General features: G+C 37.2%; 1 protein-coding gene across 1 annotated transcript; it reads right to left on the bottom strand.

The window, feature by feature from the left end:
* Positions 1-449: 449 nt before the first annotated feature.
* On the bottom strand, positions 450-24,143 carry LOC120238426 (zinc-finger homeodomain protein 9-like). The gene is made up of 3 exons (XM_039242141.1): positions 24,120-24,143; positions 23,602-24,069; positions 450-503 (listed from the first exon to the last, which is right to left on the bottom strand). Exons 1-3 carry the CDS (start codon positions 24,141-24,143, stop codon positions 480-482), a joined length of 516 nt encoding a protein of 171 aa, XP_039098072.1. The 3' UTR covers positions 450-479.
* Positions 24,144-24,490: the final 347 nt, after the last annotated feature.

Genomic DNA, 24,490 nt, shown 5'->3' with positions numbered 1-24,490 from the left:
GTCAGAAAACTTCCTCTAATGCTACAAACTAAGAAGAAAAAATTATTACAGCATAGCTCATTCAATTCAATACAAGTGAAAAAAAAAGTTCTTAAAATACAGCTTACTAAACACAGCTATTTATTTTAAAACATTATTTTCCCTCAGTAAATAACCAAACTTACTTTTTTCAAATACAACAGAAGGAAATTTTAGAACTTCTAAATATTTTTTCATTGTGAATTTCTCTATTCCCAATGTATCATTAATGTCGAGAAATACCCAATGATTTTGAATGGAATGGAATACATTTAAAAAGCTCAAAGAAGAAAATAAAATTGTCAGCTCTCCCTACTCATACTGACATTCAATGCATAAAGTATTACTAATTAGCACTGCTGAGAATAGGAATAATTCTAAAATGCAAAACCATTTACTTAGCAGCTGTAATGATCATCCTTTCAGATCCTCATAAAGCCATGACGACTGAACAAAGTTTGTCAGATTTTCAGGATAAGAAACAGCTATGTAAAAACAGAAAGAAAGAAAGAAAAAAGAAACAGCTATGTAAATAAAATGCCATCAAAAATACATTTTGGTCTTTAAAAAATTCACACTGCTTAATTTTCACTGATATCATTATTATTGCCTACCAATAAAATACTAAAAGAAAATTTAAAGTACTATCTGAATTGAGATTTTAAAAAAAGACAAATAATGAGACTATTTACATCCTTAGTTACAGAACTTGAAAGAGATTTCATACCAGCAGATATTAATGTGTAGAAGAGGTGGCTTTTTTTCTGCCAAACTGAGATAAAACCTACAGATGATTTGAGGAGCCTTATACAGTGCTCGGGTTAATTGATAGTAATTACTGAAAGGCAACAATTTTTCTTTTAGCATTTACTATGTACCGGGCATTGTTCTAAGTACATTTTTTCTTACATGAGTTAACCCATTTACTTCTCACAACCCTCTATGTTCTAAGTTCATCTCTCCTCTACAGAAGAAACTGAAACATGACTTGCCCAGTGACAAAGAAAGCTAAGTGGAACTCAGGCATTCTGTCTCCAAAACCTGGACCTTAAATGACTACTATATCACACTGCCTCTCTAGTGATATGTGCTAAGATGAAAACTAATGCTTTCAATGACTACCAAGGTTACCAATGACAATGGACTGCTTTCAATTTTTTACCAAATTTTTATCAAAACACTCTCATTGTCTCTGACACTATGGATGACTCTTCTTCAAGCGCTATTGCCTTGACACTTGATTTTTTCTTATTCTTCTCTGAATACATATTGGTTCTCCTTTGTTGATCTTCTTAACAAATACCTGTTGGACACCTACTAAGACCCTAGCATTATTCAAAATGCTAAAGATATTGCAAGAAACAAGAGTCAAGAATCCTGCTCTTCTGCCTGCCCTTTTAAAAAATATATATAGGAGCTGAGGGGCGCCTGGGTGGCTTAGTCGGTTAAGCGTCCGACTTTCGCTTAGGTCATGATCTCGCGGTTCGTGGGTTTGAGCCCCGCGTCGGGCTCTGTGCTGACTGCCAGCTCAGAGCCTGGAGCCTGTTTCAGTCGGTGACTCCCTCTCTCTCTGACCCTCCCCTGCTCACGCTATCTCTCTCTCTCCTAGAAATAAATAAAATATTAAAAAAAAAAAAAATATATATATATATATATATAGGAGCTGAACTAAAGACTGCAAAAAAGTTGACATCTCCTTGGGACACCTAGGTGGCTCAGTAAAGTGTCCAACTTTGACTCAGATCATGATCTCACAATTTGTGGGCTCAAGCCCCACCTGGAGCTTGCTCCAGATTCTGTGTCTCCCTGTCTCTATCTGCTCCTCCCCCACTTGCTCTCTGTGTCTTTTCTCGAAAATAAACACTAAAAAACTTTTTTTCTTAACATCTGCTTAACTTCAGTGGTGGATATGGCTGGACATATGATTTACTGTACTTTTTAATACATCTGAAATGTTGCTTAGTTTAAAAAAAAATCTCATTAGAGACTACTAGAGGAAAGGAAACAGGAAAAGGAACAGGGAAGGAAAAAGGAGGGAAGGAGGAAAAGGGGGGGGTGAGGAAAAGAGATAAGGAGAAAGCAGTGAGAAGAAGGATTATCAAGGGAGAGTAAGAGCCAGGGAAGAGTAAATAACCCCCTAGCTATACCTTCCACAAAGCTGGCCAGACATTTTAAGTATATGATACTCAACAACAAATTTTCTCTAGGCATCTGTATTTACTATGACCTAGCCAAATATCATTGCTTAAATGAAGTATTTGTTAACTGAAACAAACTTTCTCAAAAACCATTTTCAGTGCTCAAGGCCAGGAACGTTAGTTTTGTTTAATTGTGCTTAGTTTGTTAACCTGAAGCTGGACTATAAACATGTTAGAGCAGCTAAACTCTCATACTTCTACCATCAGGTTCATGTAAGAACGATTATCAAATTAATTTACATTCTAAGGTTTCTATTTCACTTTCATTGAAATAGCTTTGAAGGTCAGTATTGGCCACTGATAAACTGTGGCCAAATGTAATACTGAATTTCAGGAGCAAATACGCATTTCAAAAGTTTACTATCTCATAAGAGGAAATAAAAACTGAGCCAATATCTCCATAAAATAAGACTTCCTACTAAAGCAAATATTACTATACAAAATAATAATTTGAAGAATAAACAGCACATTATTTTATTCACTGTTTTTATTTGCTATTTGAGTTTTCCTTAATAGATAAGTACTTAATGATTTTATGAGCATTATTAAAATGTGAAAAATTAGGGGCTCCAGGGTGGCTCAGTCAGTTAAGGGTCCAATATCAGCTCAGGAAATGATCTCGCAGTTCATGGGTTCGAGCCCCATGTTGGGCTCTGTGCTAACAACTCAGAGCCTGCAGCCTGCTTTGGATTCTGTGGCTCCCTCTCTCTCTGCCCCTCCCATGCTCATACTCTGTCTCTCTCTCTCAATAATAAACATTAAAAATTTTTTTAACTTTTTTAAATAAAAATGTGAAAAATTAAAATAAGCCATCTTACACTCACCATAACCAAAAAATATCAACATATATTATCACACCTATTTACTATTATACCTTTTAAAACATAATTCTATGCTGTAGCTCAGTGAAATGCTCACCCTTATGCATGTCAAGTTACAAAAGAACTAACTTCAAGGAATTAAAGATCTAATGGTATGTTATTTTGAGTGTTTAATGTGTGTCAAGTGCCTTGACTTAAATAAGCATTTTACACAAGGTACTGCTAAATCATTTCAAATCTCACCACCACCCTGCAATCACTGTCTCCAATTTATAGTTCAGGAAACAGATTCAGTTAGTAAATGGTAAGGCAAGAATTTGAATTCAGATCCGACTCCAAAAGCATAGTTTTTTCCACTCCACCAAGTTACAAGATTAAAATTTATAGTCTTCAATCATTCATTAACAAAATTTCAGTAGTACTATCAGTCTCAATTATACAAAAACATAAATTATCTATAGCACAGTATTTAACACCCAAATTATCTGCAGTACCCTGATTAACCCCAAACTCAGATAGATAATCCTTGATGATTATAAGCTAGTGAATGTACCAAATATTTCATGCTTGACACCTGACAAGCAATGAGGTCCTCATATATTAAAAATAGGCAGTCTGCCATGAATGAACAGGCTATTTGAACGCCCATTCAGAACTTAGAATGCACTTTCCTTTTATATGAAAACAATGTTAAAAACTGACATTCTAGGGGTGCCTGAGTGGCTTAGTTGATCAAGCGTCCGACTTTGGCTCAGGTCATGATCTCATGGTTCGTGTGTTTGATCCCCATGTCAGGCTCTGTGCTGATAGCTCTGTGTCTCCCTCTCTCTTTGACCCTCCTCTGCTCACACGGTCTCTCTCTCTCGCTCAGAAATAAATAAAACATTAAAAAAAATTTTTTTAAATGGTCATTCTATTCCCAGGCAATTTAATATTTAAATTGCAATCTAACAACTATATGTTGCTACCATTTGTAAATAAATGAAAATATACATGTGTGTGTCTTTGTATATGTGGGAGGGGGAATTTATTAATATTCTGAGTTCTAAATTATGATCTCAGGAATTCAGTTGCCTCCCAGTTTGTCAGAGAAAGCAGAGATGTCCCAACACCCATGACAATAGGGCAGCTTTGCAGAGAGGCAGGGAGTTGGCAGCAGAATCGGAGTTAAAGAGGAAATGAATTAATAGTGCCTGCTGGAAAATCTGAACATATAAGAGACCACATTCCTCTAAGTAGAGATCACCCATTTTCCAAGCAATTTCTAATTCTATAGAGCACTTAAATTTAAGTATTTGTAAGTCAAAGACTGTATTATGGGTTAATTTGGTATACTATAGAGAACACATTTTTACTTTCCTTTTTGTAGTTCTACTTGAAATGCATAAAACTATAGATACAATGCTTAATAGCTAATTTGGCAAACATTATGGTTTAAATTATTAATACATGCACTATTATCTTTACATTCATTTGCAAAAGGAAATCTATATTGCCAAGTTAGTTAATTTTTGTTACCCAGACTGCTGTTAGGCTGCTTTGACCCACCAATTAGTATACATACTCCTTGTAGTTGGTTTTACATTGATATATAGTAAAATATAATTAGATAATTATTGAAGAAAATACACAGATGAAATAACAATAGTATCATAGTGGAAATGCTAGCTTTTCACATTCTTATTGTGTGATCTTGGGCAAGTCATCTAAGACCCCTTGCTTCAGTTTCCTTATGTGTAAAATAGGAAAAATGATACTTAACCATAATAATGAGCAAACTATAGGTAAGATGCTTAGTAAAGTGCCAACAGTATTGATTTCAGTAAATGACAGTTATTACCCATCCAAAAATGGGTTAAGTTGTACTAGGTGACCACCCAAATTCTTTGCATAGAAAGATTATAGTACTAATTCTTTTAATATAAAAGGTTTTTTAAAATGTTTTTTAACATTTATTCATTTTTAAGAGACAGAGTACAAGCAGAGAAAGGGTAGAGAGAGGGAGACTTTTAAAGAAAGTTCTGTCCCTTCATTTGACCCTCCAATTTAAGTTCCCAACAGTCTCACTTGAAGTTCTGTCTCAATTACAAATCATCAAGTTACCAGAAAAGAGATTCTAAATTAGAGATGAGGTACAATGTCCATTTTCCAAAAAATAACTGGATTATTTCCTTCCATCTCTATTTTTGCTTGGTATGATTCTCCTACAACAATTTTTCCACGTCTTTATGGTCTCAAGACTAGAGAGGATCTCTTTCCCTGTTGGGTGCAGTTCTAAAACACCCAGAAGACAGCTCGTGTTTTGTTCATTTCACATAACCATCCTTGCACCAATAGCTATGTAACTTCCATATGGAAGCTTCCCCACATTATTATATTTCCCTGTGACTAGAATAGGAGTACAATGAGAGCTGAAAACAGGCAGGTAACAAGAGGGTTATCAGTGATCTAGACATAATCACTGGAGGAATTACTGGTAGTCAATTAACCAAATCAATCTATGTCTATCACCACTGGGGACTGGGGCAGGGGGCTGGGGGGCAAGTTTATATTTATACATTGTTTTTTAGAAATTGTACCTTTTTCATTAGGAAATAAAATATTTGTAACTGCACTTACACATTCTTTTGTAGTCTTGCCTTCAGTTTCTTCAGAGTTATTAAAATTTTAGAAACTACATAATGAGCATTTGTAGCAGCTTTTAATTACAGTGCTGTGCTTGTGAACACATACTATGGAAAATGTTAAGAGAAGAAATTTCAGCAATTTAGAAGTGAAAAAGTGAAAGGCACCAAGAGTTCAAACAGAGCAAGAGAAGGGAGGCTGCTTTAGAATATGGGGGTGTTATTAGGGGGAGTAGATTCAACTATATATAACAGAAAAACCCAAATTTACTGAGCTTAAACAAAATACAAGTTTACTTCTCTGTGACATAAAATAATCTGAAAACAGGCAGTCCAGGTCTGCTTCACAATGTCATTAACATAACAGTAACCTTCCACTCTCTAATCCACCATCCTTGGAATATAGCCTCTGTCCTCAGGGTCTAAGGTGGCAGCTAAGACAAAAAGGTTAAAAGGGTACAGCTCTCCCTTTAAATAGAATTTTGGAAGTATCACACATTTCCACTTACATTGATCAGAACTTCTTCATAAGGTTATACCTAGCTGCAAGAGAACTTCGGAAATTTAGTCTTTCAGTAAGTAGACACAGTACCCACTAAATAGATACATTTTGTTAATTTTAGAAAAACAAAGACTATGCCACAGTAGCTAAAAGGCACCAAAGGTAGATGAAGATAGGAGATGTGAATGCAAATTTTCCCTCTCTAATCTCAAGCTACAAAATGGCTAAAATGAAATGTTTTTGATATATTACTTACCTGAGAGAGAAGAAGAAATGGAAAAAGCAAAGGACCTTTAGATTCTTAACTACAGAAAACAAAGTGATTACGAGAGGAAAGGAGGGTGGAGGGATGGGTGAAATAGGTGAGGGGGATTAAAGAGTACACTTGTAATGAGCAGTAGGTAATATATGGAATTGTTGAATTACTATATTGTACTCCTAAAACTAATATAACACTGTATGTTAACTAACTAGAATTAAAATAAGAACTTTAAAAAAAAGGACCTTCTTAGACTATTTCTTACTCTGCTCCATATGATTATCTAAAAACATGTCCATCTGCGAAATAAAAGTATGAATCAAAATAATTTAGCTCAAAGTTGTAAAACCACTTCACTTTACAAAGGTATAAAACCAGTATGTCTAACAGAAAACACACAAGTAGAGAGAAACCATTTAAAACCAAACAAACAAAATTACACTATCACTCTTCTTCACTTAAGACTTAAGTTATTTCCAGGTTTAGAAACTCAGCCTAAACACTTCCTCTCTATACCCAATCCAATACGTGGTAAACTCTTCCTTGTATTCATAAAGTATATCTAATGTCCCTGGTTTTCCTTCCTTACCATTTTAAGGATTTTACTATAATCACCATGGAATCACAAGAATAACCATGAAGAGGGCAGGTGGGTGTGGGGATGGGTAAAATGGGTGATAGAGATTAAGGAGTGCACTTGTGATAAGCACAGGGTGTGGTATGTAAGTACTGCATCACTAAACTGTACACCTGAAATTAATGTTACACAGTATGTTAATTAACCAGAATTTAAATTTTAAAATGTTTAAATAATCATAAAAAATTATAAAGTTTTTAAAAAATCTCACAAAATAATTCTCTAGAACCTCAAATATTCTCACTTTACAGAACTAATGATGTCAAGTAATATTTATTCACATCATCTTCTTGTCTCAAGGAAACTGCATTTCTAAGACGTTAAATGTTAGGTAATGTGTGTGAGTCTTTCTTAATCACAGGCTGTGGTGGTGATGGTGGTAGGACCAAATTAGGACCTCTAGAAGCCCCAAGTATAGAAAATAACAATAGTATAATCCTTTACCCCCACCCTATTAAATACTACACAACTAAGATTAAGTTAGTGCAATAAAATTATTTTTTTCCACAATACTTCTTCAAAAAAATTTTTAAATACTAAGTGCTTTCAACATTTGTTCAAATTATTTTTCCTCTGCTTTGCTGGTATCCTAAAGCCTCTGTTGGATATGGCTTTTGGGTAATCAGCACTAAGTAGTAGTAAGAAAGAAGTGAAAGCAGTTGCAACTTTAAGAGGTCCATCAGTGTCAGGTATTTTACATACATTATTGATAATTCTTACCACATCCACAAAAGGGAGATACTATCAACCCTGTTTTACTGATAAAGAAATGGCTCAAAGAAGCTATTAGATAAGATGCCCAAGGTCATTCATGCAGTAAATGGCAGAGTTGAGTATCTGAAATAGGCCTTTCTGTCTCCCAAGACTGGTCCGTTAGACATACTGCCTGTAGGGCATTTCTTTAGAACCTGCTACTGAACAAAATTTCATTTCAGAGAAACACTGAAAAATGATTTTTAAATGCATCACTTGATAGTACTCAAATTTTCCATGAAACTTAATCACCGATAATTCTAGATAATGGCTGTAAATATATAGCCAACACTGCTGCATTGCACAACTCCAGAGAGCCTTTTTTTTTTAATGTGAATACTCTCCTCTGAATTGTGCAATATACCAGCTATAACCCAAATAAATGCTTATCAAAAACCCTGTCAAGTCCATTTACTGTTCTGTTTAAAAAAAAACTGCAATCATTTTTTTAAAATCAGTAAGTATTCCCAGAATGTTAAAGAAAAGCATTTTAAAGCACATGAAAAATACCCAGCATCATTAACCAACAGTAAAGTATAATTTAAAACCACAGTGATATACACCTACTATAATGAAAACAACACACACACACACACACACACACACACACAAAAAAACCCATAAAACAAAAAACCTGATAATACCAAGTGCTAACAAGGATAAACAGCAACTGAAATTTTCATATATTGCTGGTGGAAATTCAAAATGGTATAGCCACTTTGGAAAAGAGTTTGGCAGTTACCCACAATATTAAACATATACTTACCATATGATTCCTAAGTATTTACCCAAGTGAAATGAAAGTCTATATTCACAGAAAAAGCTACTGTCAAATGTTTATAGCAGTTTTCTTCATAGTTGCCAAAAACTAGAAATAACTCAAACATCGTTCAACAGATGGATGAATAAACAAACGATGATACATCCATACTATGGATTACTACTTAGCAATGAAAAAGAATAAACTATTGATACATGCAACAACATGAATGAATTTCAAAGGCCTTTTCTAAGTGAAAGAGGCTGACCCAAAAGTCTATACAACATGATTCTATTAATATGATATTCAGGTAAAAGCAAAACAATAGTCATGAAAAACAGATCTCCACAAAGTCGGAGATGGGTGGGAAGAGGCTAATTACAAAGGGGCAACAGGAACTCTGTGTCTTGATTAATTACCAAGTGGTGGTAGATACACATTCTATACCTTCATCAAAACACAAAAAATGGTATATCACAAAATATGAATTTTACTGCATGTAAATTTAAAACTTAAAAGAAAATTGAATTCATGAAAAAATAAAGGAAATATGCCAAATTAAAAAAAAAAAAAGAATGAGAAGGCTCTTTAAAATCATTAGTTCTAGAAATGGTATGCTGTGGAGATGATACAACTTCCCCTAATAAGCTATAAAGATAAAATGTAAAATGCTTAAAGCAACGCTTACCACATTCTCAAATGATACTAGTGACCTTTCCTTTACCCACTTGTCTCTCCTATGTACACATTTCTCTTTCCCTGTGTCTACTATCTTTCCTCCTCCTCTACAGTGACTATAAATTGTTTTTGCCTACTTCACATTCCTTCCATCCATTTCTCTAGTTACTAGTATTCCCATCCTTTAGGGAACTGACCTTCCCCCATTTTATGTGGTTCTGATGACAATGCTAATGACAATTCCCCACAGTGATCAGCCCAAGGATGGACCCCATCAGAGGCCTTCCTTCACAAAGTTCTTAATTCTTCACTATAAACTCTCAGTGATCTGAGGATCATGCATCTCTGCCATGAAAGAAAATAAGACCAACATACAGAAAGAAGTAAACTCAGAAAACGGAGAGTATCCTGAAGACATCATTTAAATTCCTGGATCTGTTTGTTCTTGGACTGCTCCATCTCTGCTCGTTCCACTTACAAAAACAATAAGTCACCTTTTTAAGCCAATGTAGAACTATTGGTTTTAATGCTTCCCATTCAACGTTTTTTAAAGTTTTTTTTTAATGTTTATTCAGTTTTGAGTGAGAGAGAGAGAGAGAGAGACAGAGCATGAGCGGGGGAGGGGCAGAAAGAGAGGGAGACAACAGAATCCAAAGCAGGCTCCGGGCTCTGAGCTTTAGCATAGAGCCCAATTCAGGGCTCCAACTCACAAACCACAAGATCATGACCTGAGCCAAAGTTGGACGCTTAACCGACTGGGTTACCAGGTGCCTGAAGGTCTTCTGGTTTTTTGTTTGTTTCTTTGTTTGTTTGTTTGTTTGTTTGTTTGTTTTTGAGACAGAGAGAGAGCAAGAGAGCACAAGCGGAGAAGGGGCGGGGGTGGGGGGATGGGGGACAGAGGATCTGAAGCGGAGTCTACACTGACAGCAGGGAGCTGCCCAATGCAAGGCTCGAACTCACAAACTGTGAGATCATGACCTGAACGAAGTCAGACCCTCACCCAACTGAGCCATCTAGAGTTTTAAAAGCACAAAACAATTTTTTTCTCTAAGGGAACAAATACAATAAATTATCTCTTTACTTGCTGTGGCCTTCAGTTAACTTATTTACAATATTAACTGCTATTAATATATAGATATTATCTAGCCCTGCTGTAAAGAGATAGAAATAAAAAATAGAGCCATATATAGGTAGACTGAAGACAGATGTCCACTAAAGATTTACATTCCAAGCATCAGGAACCTTAAAGGCAGCTTTTAATGTAAAGTTTAGACAGATTTTAAGTTTCAATCCAGGTAGTGCTTACCTTCACCACTTGACATTTTACCACTGTATTCATTCTTTTAAAAAAAAAAAATGTTTCTTTATTCACTTTTGAGAGAGAGAGAGAGAGAGCAAGCAGGGGAGAGGCAGAGAGAGAGGAAGACAGAAACCCAAGCAGGCTCCAGGCCATCAGCACACAGTCCAATGCAGGTCTCAAACCCATGAACCATGAGATCATGATCTGAGCCAAAACCAAGAGATTATGACCTGAGCTGAAACCAAACCAAGAGTCTGACGCTTAACCAACTGAGCCACCCAGGTGCCCCAACTCATTCAAAGCTAGATAATAAAGATGTGTTACTTTGTGTCACTCTGGCTTTACATTGTTCATTCAGTTATCTTGATCAATATCTGAAGAAAGGGAATTGCATATGCCAATAGAAAACACACACACATGCAATAAGGATTAAAGCAAAAAGTCTTATGAGCTGACAACATATAATAAACTTCTAATAAGTCTTTCTTCAGCTTGTCTGCCTGGAATGCCCCTACTTATTCTCTGATGTTAAGCTTAATGTCACTTCCTTTCAATACAGCCTCCTCTACTTAACACACCCTAATAGAACTGCTTGCTGCCTCTGCCTCCTCTCTATCATAGCAATTACCAAATTACAATTATTTATATGTTACTGGTAATGAGAACCTTCTGCAGTAAAAATTACTCTAGTAAAAAATGAAACAGAAAGGAGCAGCTGAAATAAACACTGTAGTAACAGAATTCCCAGTTTAACAACTGAATGGATCTGATGGGGAATTCAAAGATGACTCAGCATTCAACTTTGGGCAATGGGAGAAATAAGCCAATTTAATAGGGAAAGGAAAGTTAGAAAGAAAACTACATTTTAGAAGAAAGAAAGTGACAAAAAATTCAAATTTGAGCATGTTGAGCTTGATGGCATGACAAACAAGTAGAGCTCTCCAGGTGGAAATTGGGAGTTTGGGCACTTACAGTATAGGAGTTATCTAAAAGAGGTACCCACTGAAGACAAAGGTCCAGGTAGCATTCCAAGGAAAAGAAGCTCGATGAAGAATAATACATAAAGCAAATACTTAAGAAACAAGTTGGCCCTATGAATGAAGAGTGGCTAGAATATACAGGAGAGGTAGACGGACTACAAAGTTATAAGAAGGGAGAAGCAATCTGGAGAATTAAAGAGAATTAAAACTGAAAAAAAGGGGGCGCCTGGGTGGCTTAGTCGGTTAAGCGTCCGACTTTCGCTTAGGTCATGATCTCGCGGTTCGTGGGTTCAAGCCCCGCGTTGGGCTCTGTGCTGACTGCCAGCTCGGAGCCTGGAGCCTGTTTCAGTCTGTGACTCCCTCTCTCTCTGACCCTCCCCTGCTTGCACTGTCTCTCTCTCTCTCTCTCTCCTAGAAATAAATAAAACATTAAAAAATTAAAAAAAAAAAAACTGAAAAAAAGGCCCCCTTTGACAATTCAGGTCACTGGTAATAACAGGGAGAATGGCTTTAGTGGAAAAGAAGGTAGCAAAATATAAACGATATACATGTTGCTTTTTTTCTTTGGGTTGTTGGATAACATAAGAAAAAAAAGGACAGGAAAAAGAAGAAAAAATAAGAAAAGGTGTTTTTTGGGTGGATTTTTTTTTAGGCCATTGAAGATGTTAGGGGAGATTCAGATAAAAATAATAAAAGAGTTAACTAATGAACTCATATACTCTAACAGAAAGGATAAAAAAGTAGTCATGATATAGGCATGAAAGCCCAAGACATACCCCTAACACTAAATAGTAGAGAGGAAGGGAAATTAAACAATTCAGAGATAAAGAAAAGCAAAGCTGAAGAAGCTTCTGTTTGATGGCCTTAATCTTTCCACTCTTTAAATAAAAAAAACAATAACTGAAAACAACCTACAAAGTCTTAGAGCAGGCTAAAATCAGGGGATAGAAAGGGAGTAGGAAAAGGTCTGAAATAGCCCCTGTAGGAAGTCAATTAGAAACCAATGTAAGTGGGTATTTTGGAGAACATTCTATAATTAGTTGTTCATCTCATTTTTACCTACCTAGCAGAAGGGCACAAATTCTGTAGCCCATTTGATCTGACTGGTATTCTTTTGTAAAAACAGCCTTCTATGTCTGATGTGAGGTAATGATGTTCTTTCTGTGTGTCTTCTTTCCTATGCATATTACTGCATTTTTTCTTTGCTATGTTACAAAACTTTTAATTAATTGCTTCATGTGTTCTAGTCTTGCTCTGATGCTTTGCTTAAATATCCAAGTAGTATTTGATTATTCAAGAAATCCTTAGAGTCTATTTTCTTTAAATCAAGTATGTGAAAAGAACTATATAGAGAACAGGAATTCTAAACTTAAAACTAGCTATGTATTTTGACAGGTGCTCATTTATTACTATGATTAAAAATAAAAATTCCGAGGGCGCCTGGGTGGCAGTCAGTTAAGCACCCTACCCTGGATTTCGGCTCAGGTTATGATCTCAGGGTTTCATGAGTTCAAGCCCCCCTGTGGGGCTCTGCACACTGACCACTAGGAGCCTGCTTGGGATTCTCCCCCTCCCCCTCTCTCTCTCTCAAAATAAATAAACTTTTAAAAAATAAAAATATTTAAAACAATAAAATTCCCTGGGAAATTATGACCTTTAATATTTGGAAGCTTCAAAAGTCATAGAAAGAAGTGTCTCTTTTCCTTTACCCTAAAATTTTTCCAATTATGTAATTCGTATTTAGATACCTTATATGTATTACAAATTCTGTGAGACATTTAAAAGTAAATATAGTATAGCATATGTTTAAAAGATTATGGTTGCCATAAAATAGTCACCTTAGAAAGCTCTCATACTTGGGGCACCTGGGTGCTTCAGTCAGTTATGATCTCACAGTCTGAGCCCCATGTCCAACTCTGTGCTAGCAGCACAAGCCCACTTGGGACTCTTTCTCTCTCTCCCTCTCTCTGCCCCTCCCCTGTTCATGCTCACTCTCTTTCTCTCTCAAAGTAAATAAATAAATGTAAAAAAAACTTTTTAAGGATAAAAAAAGCTCTCATACTTATTCCTAGAATGTTGCCATTGCATAAAAAGCTATGGGATTCAACTTTTAGAACTCCTTTAAAGTCTTAACATAATCTTTATATTATTGTCAAAGTAACAAATCTTCACTTATTAAACACAGGTTTCACATTTGGGAATATTTCTGGTTATCATAAGGTGGTTTATCTAAATTAGAAATGCCACTTATGAACAAAATATATGACTAGAAAGCATGCAACAAATTTTATGCTGCTATAATGACACCATCATTAAAATATATTTATGACTATATTCCCCTCGTCCACAGTGTCTGCTCTGTGGGTTACCACTCATATATTCTAGTATGTTCAGTAAAAATAAAAATGCAATCATTTTAGAGCCACAGTTCCAACTATCATAGGTAATATAAGAAGCTCTGATGGTTTCTAAGAGACAAACTATTGAATATTCAAAGTAGTTACAGCACTCTCATTTTTAAATTTAGCTAGTCGTTATTCACTGCCCTACCTTTTTGCACACTATACTGAAAATGCACATTACCCCTCTGGCATATACCTGATGCTAGCCTACTTGGTCAGCTGTCTACTCCTGTTACAAATATACATTTACACACATACAGCACTATTTTTTAATTCACTATACGTGTGGGTTTTTTCCTTAGTTTGTCACCTGAATATTACCTGTCAGCTTTGCCTGTACATGAGCCCTAGGACAGTCTTCTCAATGGAAGACTTCCCAGTGTCCTTCCTAGGACAGTCTTTCCTATTTCCCTTGGTTCTTTAAAAAACAGTCTAATCTCACACAGCTGCCTTGAGCCTAACTTATTCCTAAACTTAACTAAAATCTCTCCACACTCCCAAAACAAAAAAATAATTAAAGCATAGGGGCGCCTGGGTGGCTTAGTCGGTTAAGCGTCCGGCTTTCACTTAGGTCATGATCTCGCGGTTCGTGGGTTCGAGCCCCGCGTCGGGCTCTGTGCTGACTGCCAGCTCAGAGCCTGGAGTCTGTTTCAGTCTGTGACTCCCTCTCTCTCTGACCCTCCCCTGCTCACGCTGTCTCTCTCTCTCCTGAAATTAAAAAAAAATAATAATAATTTAAAAAAAAATAATAATAATTAAAGCATAGTCTTTTTCTTACATTCATAACAAACATCAATCACTTTTGAAGCTCTGCTTCTGAGAATTATTCAACTTTACCTTTATTCTCTTCAAAAATATTTATTATTGGGGCACCTGCATGGCTCAGTTGGTTAAGTGGCCAACTTCATCTCAGGTCATGATTTTACAGTTCGTGGATTTCAGCCCCACATCAGGCTCTGCAGTGAGAGCTCAGAGCCTGAAGCCTGCTTCAGATTTTGTGTCTCCCTCTCTCTGCCCCTCCCCAGCTTACACTTGTTTCTGTCAAAAAATAAAATATGTTTAAAAATTTTTTAATATTTATTAACTCAGCATTTATAATTGTCCCTATTGTCAAAGTTACATGTGTGAACTAAGAAATGCTCAAGAAAAAGTTTAATCAGCTGTCTTGTTTCTTCAAGACAGTCCCAAATTCATCCACTGTTGACTCATGTATATTAGACCATAAACTTCATTTTTGACTTAAAAAAAAAATAAAATAAAATAAAGGGGCTATATGTAAGGGGAAGAGTTAAGGTACATTCTAGGAAAAGGTCAGTGAATGTCCACTCAGCAGTAAAAACTGTAATAGAAGAAAATCAAAATAATTTGATTTTATGGAAAAGGAAGCAGAGGCCCAGAGGCAACAAGTTGCTTACCCAAGTTTATACATTTGGTGGCAAAGCTAACACTCATATCCAAGTCTCCTGATTTCAAGTTCAAAGCTTTTCTACTTCAACCATTCATTCAAATGACTAAACAGGATTATACTAAATGAAAGGAGCCAGACACAAAAGACTACATAATGTATGGTTCCATTAACGTCAAATTTCTAAAAGTGGCAAAACTATAGAAACAAAAGCAGATCAGTGACTGCCTATGGCTATAGGGTAGGAGCAGGGATTGGGAAAGTGGGCAAGAGGAAGTTTTTTGGCAGATGAAAGCATTCTAAAATTAAATTGTGGTAACTGTTATACAACTGTATAAATTTATTAAAACTTAAACCGTGAATTTTATGAGATATAATTTATACCTGAATAGAGCTATCCAAAAAAAATAACTTAAGGAACTCAGATTTGGCTTTAAGTCCATAGAGTTCTCAGGAAATTATCACAATCAAAATGAATCACTAAATCACATCAAAAAGAACAGCTTTTTTCCAAACTTCAGATCCTTTTCCCTTCACAATTTCCAAAACTTGGGTATCTTATCTTCCAACCTTACAGTTTCCATGGAAACAAAGTAACAAGAAGTGCACAAATATACACATAGGAAATGTGCATAATTCCTGTGAAAACACTTTGGTTATTGATCATTATTTCCTTACAGGTAGGATGTGCACTGATCTAAGTAAGCCTCTGCAGCTTAGAGGATATGCTCCTTTATCTGTTATCTGGTCTGACAAATTGCTCCAAAACAGAATTTTTTAGTGATTTCATTTTCATGACATTTTTGTGTCATTATAATATAAACACTAATAGTCTTTTTATTTAGAGGAACCATTTTTAGTTGTATATTAGCAAGTTTCTTTAGTTAATTATTTGTGCATCCTAATTAAGCATACATTTCTTCAGCTTATTCAGCACTGACAACCTATTCTAAGTATCACAAATAACTTACTTACAAATTAAAAGTAAGTTATAACTCTCTCATAACAGTTAATGCTTTACACCTATGAGAAATACCACTGTTTGAACCTTAAAAATAAACAGACTTTTAATTAATGGAGACCTAAATATCTGTAATTATGTCAGAGGAAGCAATCAAGATTATTTAGTAAACCTACACTTCCTATGCTGCTAGGGTTCAGTTTACTAAGGTTAAGGAAAAACCTGCTGGCCTCAAGAATTTCGGTTATCGTCTTCCTAAGCCCTAGAGTTTCATCGAATGTCCTAAAAGAGAAAGAAAATTTTGAAACTTATAAAAAGAAAGCAAAATGTTTACCCTAGCTTAAGCTGTAATTTTAAAGAGTAGGTTTCTCAAAATTACAATCTTTTGACATTTGGTAACTGAATGAATTAAGTAGTTACTCAAAGAACTCAAGACATGAAAAATGTAACACAATTTCAACTGAATCTATCTCTCTTTCAGGTACAATTCCATGTGTTAGAGAAACTTCATCAGTCAGATCCCAAATGATTAGAGTCCTAATAATCAAGCACACACTTTCTCCCTGTGACCTTTTCACAGTAACTGGCTTAAACTTGCTAACAGTACTCCCATGAATGGAGAACACTGTCTCTTCAATGGACACAGTATTTTTTTGAACATTTTTATTACTATAATGAGGGCACACAAAGAAGGTGAAGAGATGTTCTAAAAACCAATTCCTTGTAGACAGACACTCCACAGATGAAGACAACAGAGGAGACATGAGAATGCATTCCAGGAAATTGGAAGAGGGGATTATGATATATTAAATATTAAGCAGAACAATAATGTGACTAATACAACATCCTTAACAATGAACCAACAAGCCCATATCCCTTTTTATATGGAGTTACAAAATCATTTTTAATAAATAATATTAAACTCTACCCCAACTAAAGTTCTAGTCTCTTGCCTATTGCCTCAAAGGAAATGAAATCATTATAATAAACCTATTTTAACATAAAAGCTAATGTTTTACCAGGAAATGGTCTATGTATGAACTTTCTAAGGAAAAAAAATCCTATAAGGATGGTCAACTCCCACATTTCCTACCACGACTGGGAGAGGAAGGATGACAAAGAGAAAAGAAGGAAATGGAGGGGAAAAGAAAAATTGAAGAAGAAATCCCCCTCACCTTCAAACAAGGCAAGCTCATCAACCAGTAAGATCCTCTGCCTCTCTCAATCCTCCCTTCATAACTGCCCCAAACATAGCTAAAATCTGAAACAACGGATATAATATATAAGTTACAAATTATATTTTGCCCACCTATTGCCAATCAAGATATTATGATCAATGATATTTTAAAATCATACAAATGATTTTTAAAACTAGCTTATGGAATGATGGCTTAAGTCATTTAATAACATTGCTATGCTTTTATAGTTTGATGGTTTGTAAATACTGTTTTTACCACAGGCAAACTTATTTTGGCTCTAGGTATTAATGGAATTTCATATCTCGTTTAAGGGATGTAATATAAATAGCCAACCACAAAATTATTAAAAATTTAAAACTCATTCATGGTTCATTAACAGTTAACTGAATAAAAAGATTTATATAAATATAAAACAAGTTCATTTTAGTTGTATGTTTGCAGTAAATCAAACAGAAGATTCTCCCCTTGTTACGTACTTTTATTCATTTAGAATATAAAGTTACAGCATTTAAAGTTCATATCATGTAATATTTCTCAAAACTCAGATTCTATAAAATAAACATCAGTTTAATTTCCCATTTACATCTACAATTGATATTAGCATTTTATTATTTATTTTATACTGTGAACTTTACTTACATTACCCAGTCATCAAGACTGTGGCAAGTAAAACTGTTAAGTCTGATCATAACATAAATATGTTGAGTTATATTTATTCAGTTTATCCCACTGTTAAAATACATTTGAGGAGTGCCTGGGTGGCTCAGTCTGACTGTGGCTCAGGCCATGATCTCGGTCGTGGGATTCACGCCCCGCACCAGGCATGTACTGACAGCTCAGAGCCTGGAGTCAGCTTCTAATTCTGTGTCTCACTCTCTTTCTCCCCCTCCACTGCTTATGCTCCCTCTCTTTCAAAAATAAATAAACATTTAAAAAATTGTTTTTAAAAATATATTTGAAAACCCAGTTCTAAGATACAAAAATTACAGGGAGTATTTCAATAGCGATCTTTAAAGTTTTATTTCAGTGCTTCAATGAAGAGGTTATACTATAGAACCAATATAAAAGAAAAGAGTAATAGCAAAGACAAGTTTGAACCACATCAGCACTAGCCTTATATTGGTAAAATTTGTCAATTTTTTTAAAAACCTTGAAAGATATTTCCTCTTCACATGTCATTTTCTGACCACAAAAAAAAAAATCTATCACAAAAAGATATATATTTTTTTTTAAGTTTACTTTCTTATTTTGAGAAAGAGAAAGAGAGAGCATCCAAGTGGGAAAGAGGCAGAAAGAGTGAGAGAGAGAGACAGAGAGAGAGAGAGAGAGAGAGAGAGAGAGAGAGGGAATCCCAAGCAGGCTCCGCACTGTCAATGCAGAACCCAATGCATTACTTGAATTCAGGAACAATGAGATCATGACCTGAGCCAAAGTAGGCCACTTAACTGACTGAGCCACCCAGACACCCCACAGATATTTTTAAAAAGTAGTAGATGAGTGAGGTATTAGGTTTTAGTAAATAAACTCTTTTTAAAAGAAAACTTAAGTGAGAGATATCTGGGTGGCTCAGTCCGTTGAACGGTGCTCTCTGCCTCTCCCCTGCTCATGCTCCCTCATGCTCTCTCTTAAAAATAAGCATTTTAAAAAAATTAATTTCTAAAAAAAAAACTTAAATGAAATTAACCACATAGCTCTGCTTTCTGAAACAAATATGAGTAACTTATACTGAAAGACATATAGCAGGATCTCATAAGCCCTGTGTGCTCTTCTTCCATTAAAAGCAAAATGCGGGGAGCCTGGGTGGCTCAGTCAGTTAAGCATCCGACTTTGGCTCCGGTCATGATCTCCCGGTTCGTGGGCGCCTGGGTAGCTCAATTTCTGCTCAGGTCATAATCTCACAGTTTGTGAGCTAGAACCCCACTTTGGGAGAGCACCAGCCCCTCATGGGGTGAGCACAAGCCCCACTTCAGGTGAGCCTGAGCCCTGCTTCAGGTGAGCACAAGCCCCACTTCAGGTAAACACGAGCCCAGCTTTGGATGAGCCCCGCTTCTCTCTTTATCTCTCTTTCTCTGTCCACTCACTTGTGCCCGTCTCTCAAAAAAAAAAAAAAAAGTACAGCCTCATAAAATGTACAGCCGCATGGCTCAGTCAGTTAAGTTCTGACTTTGGCTCAGGTCATAATCTCATGGTTTGTAGGTTCAAGCCCTGCAACCGGCTCTGTTCAGACAGCTCAACTTCAGAGCCTGCTTCTGATTCTGTGTCTCCCTGTTTCTCTGTCCTCCCCTGCTTGCTCTGTCTCTGTTTCTCTCAAAAATAAACATTAAAAATAATTTTTAATAAAAAGTAATATTTATATGGGTTACATGTTTAGAATACTGTAGAGATTGATATAAAGTCATTTATTTAATCAAGGAAGAATAAACCTATGCCAAGTGAATGATATCATTCATTTTATTGGTTTGATCCCTAATTATTTCAAACAGAAAACTGTGGGCTATGGAGGGAGGCTGAGTAAGAGGGGATGTAGACTAGAGAATAGAATACAGAGAAAGGAATGTTGAGACGAGACTAATTCCTTAAAAATGTATCTTAAATGCATATTCATCCCCATATAATAGTCTTCCGTTGAGAATTTTAAAATGTTTTTTTCAAATTGATTGTAAGTTATCTTTTACTTTTAAGCATGTGTGTCTTAGTATAGCAAACTACAATTTAATAACAACTCAAACTGCCAAAAAGAAACTATATGCAATATGGTACAGAAATATACGGCACAGACTCATTAAGAAGGGAACCAAAGGAAATCTTCTACTGGTCCTTTAAAGGCTACACCTACTACGCTACTATTTACCAGGGAAGCCTGGAAGTTGGTATCTCATCTGAGGAGTACCAACAGTACCAGTACTGATGCATGTATTAATATTAATATTATAGTTGCAGAAATGTTTAGAATCTTAGTTGTTCTTTATTTTTAAGTTTAATAAAATTACATTTTTATATTTATTCTTATGATTAGAAAATGGAAACTCTTTTATAAATGTTCTATATGAAATGTGTGTATTTACTATTTAATTAAACCATGAGATTTAGTAATGCAGTTTATAGTAAATCAAAAATAACCATTTAAGAACTGGAAAAATATACATAAAAATATTCTGCCATGTCTTATAAAAACATTGTTTAATTTATAGCATAAACCCCTTAAAAATAGTAAACACTCAATGTTCTACATCTCACAGGTATGGCCATTCCTTTCAAAGAATCTATTTTTTATTTTATCAGCACTGAGATTCAATTTACATAATAGAAAGCAATAGAAAACAAACAGCCCAACCACTATTTTCAGAAAACAAAATATTCTAATGATTCTAATATATACATTATCAATTTCTAGCCTTGAATTTGAAGAATACGTGAACTGTGAAAGGTAAATTAATATATCTAAATAATTACAGTTGTGAAATCTAAATAAAGCACCATAGACCAAAAAATAATTGCATTATAGTCAAAGGCACAAGTTCAATTTAGTAAACCGGCTGGACTCACTGCATTATATTACAGGAGACAGAGATTAAGAAGTGACCTTGGGATCCTGCTTTCCAGATGTCTGAAGGGTCCATTTCTTAATGAAAGCATCTCTACTCTTGATAAATATTTAGCTTACTAACTACTCAGTCAATATCTTTGCCCATATAGGACTCTACTTGATTTTTGAAATTTTAGGACTATAGATATTATAAAGAAAAAATTTAAGAACATACAACCTGCACAAAGGATAAACTTCCCTTCTGATGCAATGCACAAGATTAAGAAACTTACTATCATACATTCTACGTTATGGGGCATATTTTCTGAGATTTTAAATGAGAAATTCAATAAGCCTTAAGCATATACTTTCCATTATTTCAGATCATGAAAAGATTTAGCTAATTTGTAATACTACACACACACACACACACACACACACACACACTCCACAAATTACTATGTACAGATACATGCCCATATCAATTCCCTTACTCTTTTAATTAAAAATTTATATTCCTTCGGGTCATAAAAATCTGGGTTTGGGCATTTTAAAAGTTCTAACACATATTAAGCTATGCCTCTTTGCTTTGGCACTAGCTCCCCCTCCAGACCAACCTACTAATATAACTGTACTTAAAAAAAATAAACAACACAAGTTTTTCCAAACCACTAGCAAATTTGAAAATTCACCACTTTTAAGGAAATTCCACTACCTTAAAAATAACTTATTAAAATTGAACCAAACATTGGATAATGTAATCATATTTTTTTAATTCCATATATTTCAAAAAAAAAAGAAAAAGAAACGGACCTGTAGGAAAATAACTTCGAGTGACTCTTGAAATATAAGAACATCCTAAACAATCTATATAGTGCTATATTTTATGGAAATTATTTTGAATCATTATCCTAATAAACCACAATACACTCCTCATGTTAACTCACTACTCGATCAAAGATACACTTTTGCAAGTTTCTGTAATCTATGCAGGTATCATTTCAGCTGTTCAGCTCTTCAAGTACAATTCTCAATTTATAAAAGCAGCAAAAGGAAAATCCATGTCTCCAAACCACCGTCTACGTTCCTTACAGCCTATTCATTCCTAACTCCCTACATTTCTACATACTAAAATGTAAAATCACAAATTCAAATGTTCGAATGCCCACCTTATCCTTACTACCCTAATACTGTATTTACAAATCAAGCAATTAAGACTTTCTATGCACATTTTATGGTATATTTCCTAAGGCTAGCAATGTACAAGACCTTATCATTTAGCATACGTGTAGTGGAGTGGTTTTTTTAGGTTATTTCAAAGAAGAGAAAATACAACTTACTCTTATTTCAGCATAGCACTGTTACGTTTAATTTCTCTCCTAAAATGTTTTCTACATAATGCACCCTTTAAAAGGATTATGCATAAAAACATGAAATTTAAATTTAATCAAGAAAATAAATATACCCTCAACCGCAGGAGTAACAAGAAAAGAAAAAAAAAACTATCATGAAACCTTGCCTACAGTTTCTAAAGACTGCCAAGTCAAAGTTCAGTCAGTTACCCGTGATAAACCTAATTCTAAACTGACAGAAAACTTTTGTTGAAATTTGTTCTTCGTTACCTTGAGGTTTGGGGCTATTACTTAAGATTCTCACTTGCCTAGGTTCACCTTCTTGAGTTGGCTTAAATCAACTGTAAATTAATTCAAACATGGATAGAAGAAAACATCTCTTCATGCCTTTCTTCAAGGCCTCAAATCAAAAGTCTAATAATACACGGCCAAACGCTAAAAGCTCGCCAGGGATAAACCTTAACCAAGTCATTGCCATTTAACTTAAGAAATACACTGCGTCTCTGACGTTCTGTGTGGCTGAAGATTGCAATCCCCACAGTAAAAGAACAGGTGCTGCACCCGACAACCCACTCACTCTTGCAGGACGAATCTCCTTTAATAAATAAAGGCTCATTTAACCTTCCCAAATAAGTTTTGATACTCAAAAGCCGCCAGCTCATCATTGCCACATCAATTGGGGAATGCAGTGGCACTCACGCCTTTAACTGCCCTGGCATTGGCCCCTCGCCGGGAGCGGATCCTTGTACGGGTCTCCTCCCGGATTTCTGGCCCGAGGATCCCCCACGAAAGCCCGAAACGTACAAGCATCCTCCTCTCCACAGTCCGTGACTACAGGGACCGAGTTGCTGGCGAAAGGGCAGGTAGGTGGAGAGGAGAGAAGAGGGACACCTCCCACCCCCGCCCCCATCATCCCTTCTCCTCTCTACGGCTTCGGCCACTGCCCGAAGCAGGGATGCGCGACGCCGAGGACATCGGCGGCGGCAGGCGCCCCTCACCCTCAGCCCGTGCCCCCGGGCCGCGCCGGAGCGTCCCGGGGGCTTACTCCCCACTTTTCCAGGAGCCGCTGGGTAAGCGGCAGCAGTTGCAGCAACAGGCCCGGGGAACGCCTGGAGGAAAAGAGCGGCGACAGCCTCGAGTCGCATCCCCGGCGCCTCCTCGAATCCCGCGCTAGCCCAGCCCCAGACCCCGAGGCGCGCGGGGCCCGGCTCCCAACGCCCCCTTACCCGAGGCGGGAGCAGAGGCGGTCTCCGCCGTCTCCAGTTGCCGCCGCCACCGCCGCCGCCACAGCCCTCAGCTGCAGCTGCCCCGTTGGGGAGTGGGAGGGGTGGCTGGGTGGAGGATGCTACTCCCGACTGAAGGGAGACCAAGAAACGGAAACAGGAACCGCCGCCGCCGCTGCTTAACGGAGCCTTCGGCGCCACTGACTGAGCGAGAGCGCGAGGCGGCGCGAGCGGGGCAGTCGCTGACAGCGCGAGACCGAGCGCGAGCCGGGTCCCGGGCGCGCGACCCCGAGCAGCGCCAGCCCCATTCCGCGAGGAGAGGAAGGGGACGGGTGGGCTAGGGGCTAAGAGGGGGGGCGGTGTGGGGCGGGGGCCTGGAGCTGAGGGAACCTGGCTACTCGGGTCCGCCGGAGATAACGCGCGCACGCGCCGGAGCGCCTCTGACAACGAGCGCAGGCGGGGAACCCTTGGCTAGCGCGAGCGTGCGCGCGCGGGTGGGGGCGCGCGCCCCTCAGCGTTACAGGCTTCTGGGAGAGGGCGCGCATGCGCCGGTCGCTGCCACCTACGGCGACCCTGGCATGTGCCACGGCTTCTTCCCGCCCCCTTCTCGGTGAGCCGTGGATAGCGTAGCTGCAGCATCCGCTGCCAGGCGGAGCCGCGGGCCACAGAGGGACCGGGAGACTTCCAGCAGGGCAGCAGCTGCGCTAGGGCGCCGGCTGCAACACAAGCCTAGGCCGCCCTCTACCGCCTGCAGGCCGGAGGCTGCTGGGGGCGAGTCGAGCCGAACTCCCCACTCCCGGGAGCGCCATCTCCCGGGAATGCCGTATCCTCGATCGTCGAGGTACGGACTGGCCCATGCCCGTTCAGCCCGCGGCCCTAAGAAGCACTAGTA

The sequence above is a fragment of the Hyaena hyaena genome, unplaced genomic scaffold (genome assembly GCF_003009895.1).
Source record: "Hyaena hyaena isolate Hyena2069 unplaced genomic scaffold, ASM300989v1 scaffold_208, whole genome shotgun sequence".
Taxonomy (NCBI): domain Eukaryota; kingdom Metazoa; phylum Chordata; class Mammalia; order Carnivora; family Hyaenidae; genus Hyaena; species Hyaena hyaena.
Note: the sequence above shows the minus strand (reverse complement) of the source record. Positions and strands in the feature narration are given on the sequence as shown.

Excerpts from the sequence above, each read along its gene's own strand:
- LOC120238426 (XM_039242141.1), bottom strand. The coding sequence starts at position 24,143 with ATGCGCGCCCTCTCCCAGAAGCCT. Across the intron at positions 24,070-24,119 it reads GCGCCCTCTCCCAGAAGCCT|CCAAGGGTTCCCCGCCTGCG; the intron begins GTAACGCTGAGG and ends CGCTCGCGCTAG. Across the intron at positions 504-23,601 it reads CGCCTCTGCTCCCGCCTCGG|CTGTTTCTTATCCTGAAAAT; the intron begins GTAAGGGGGCGT and ends GTTTTTACATAG.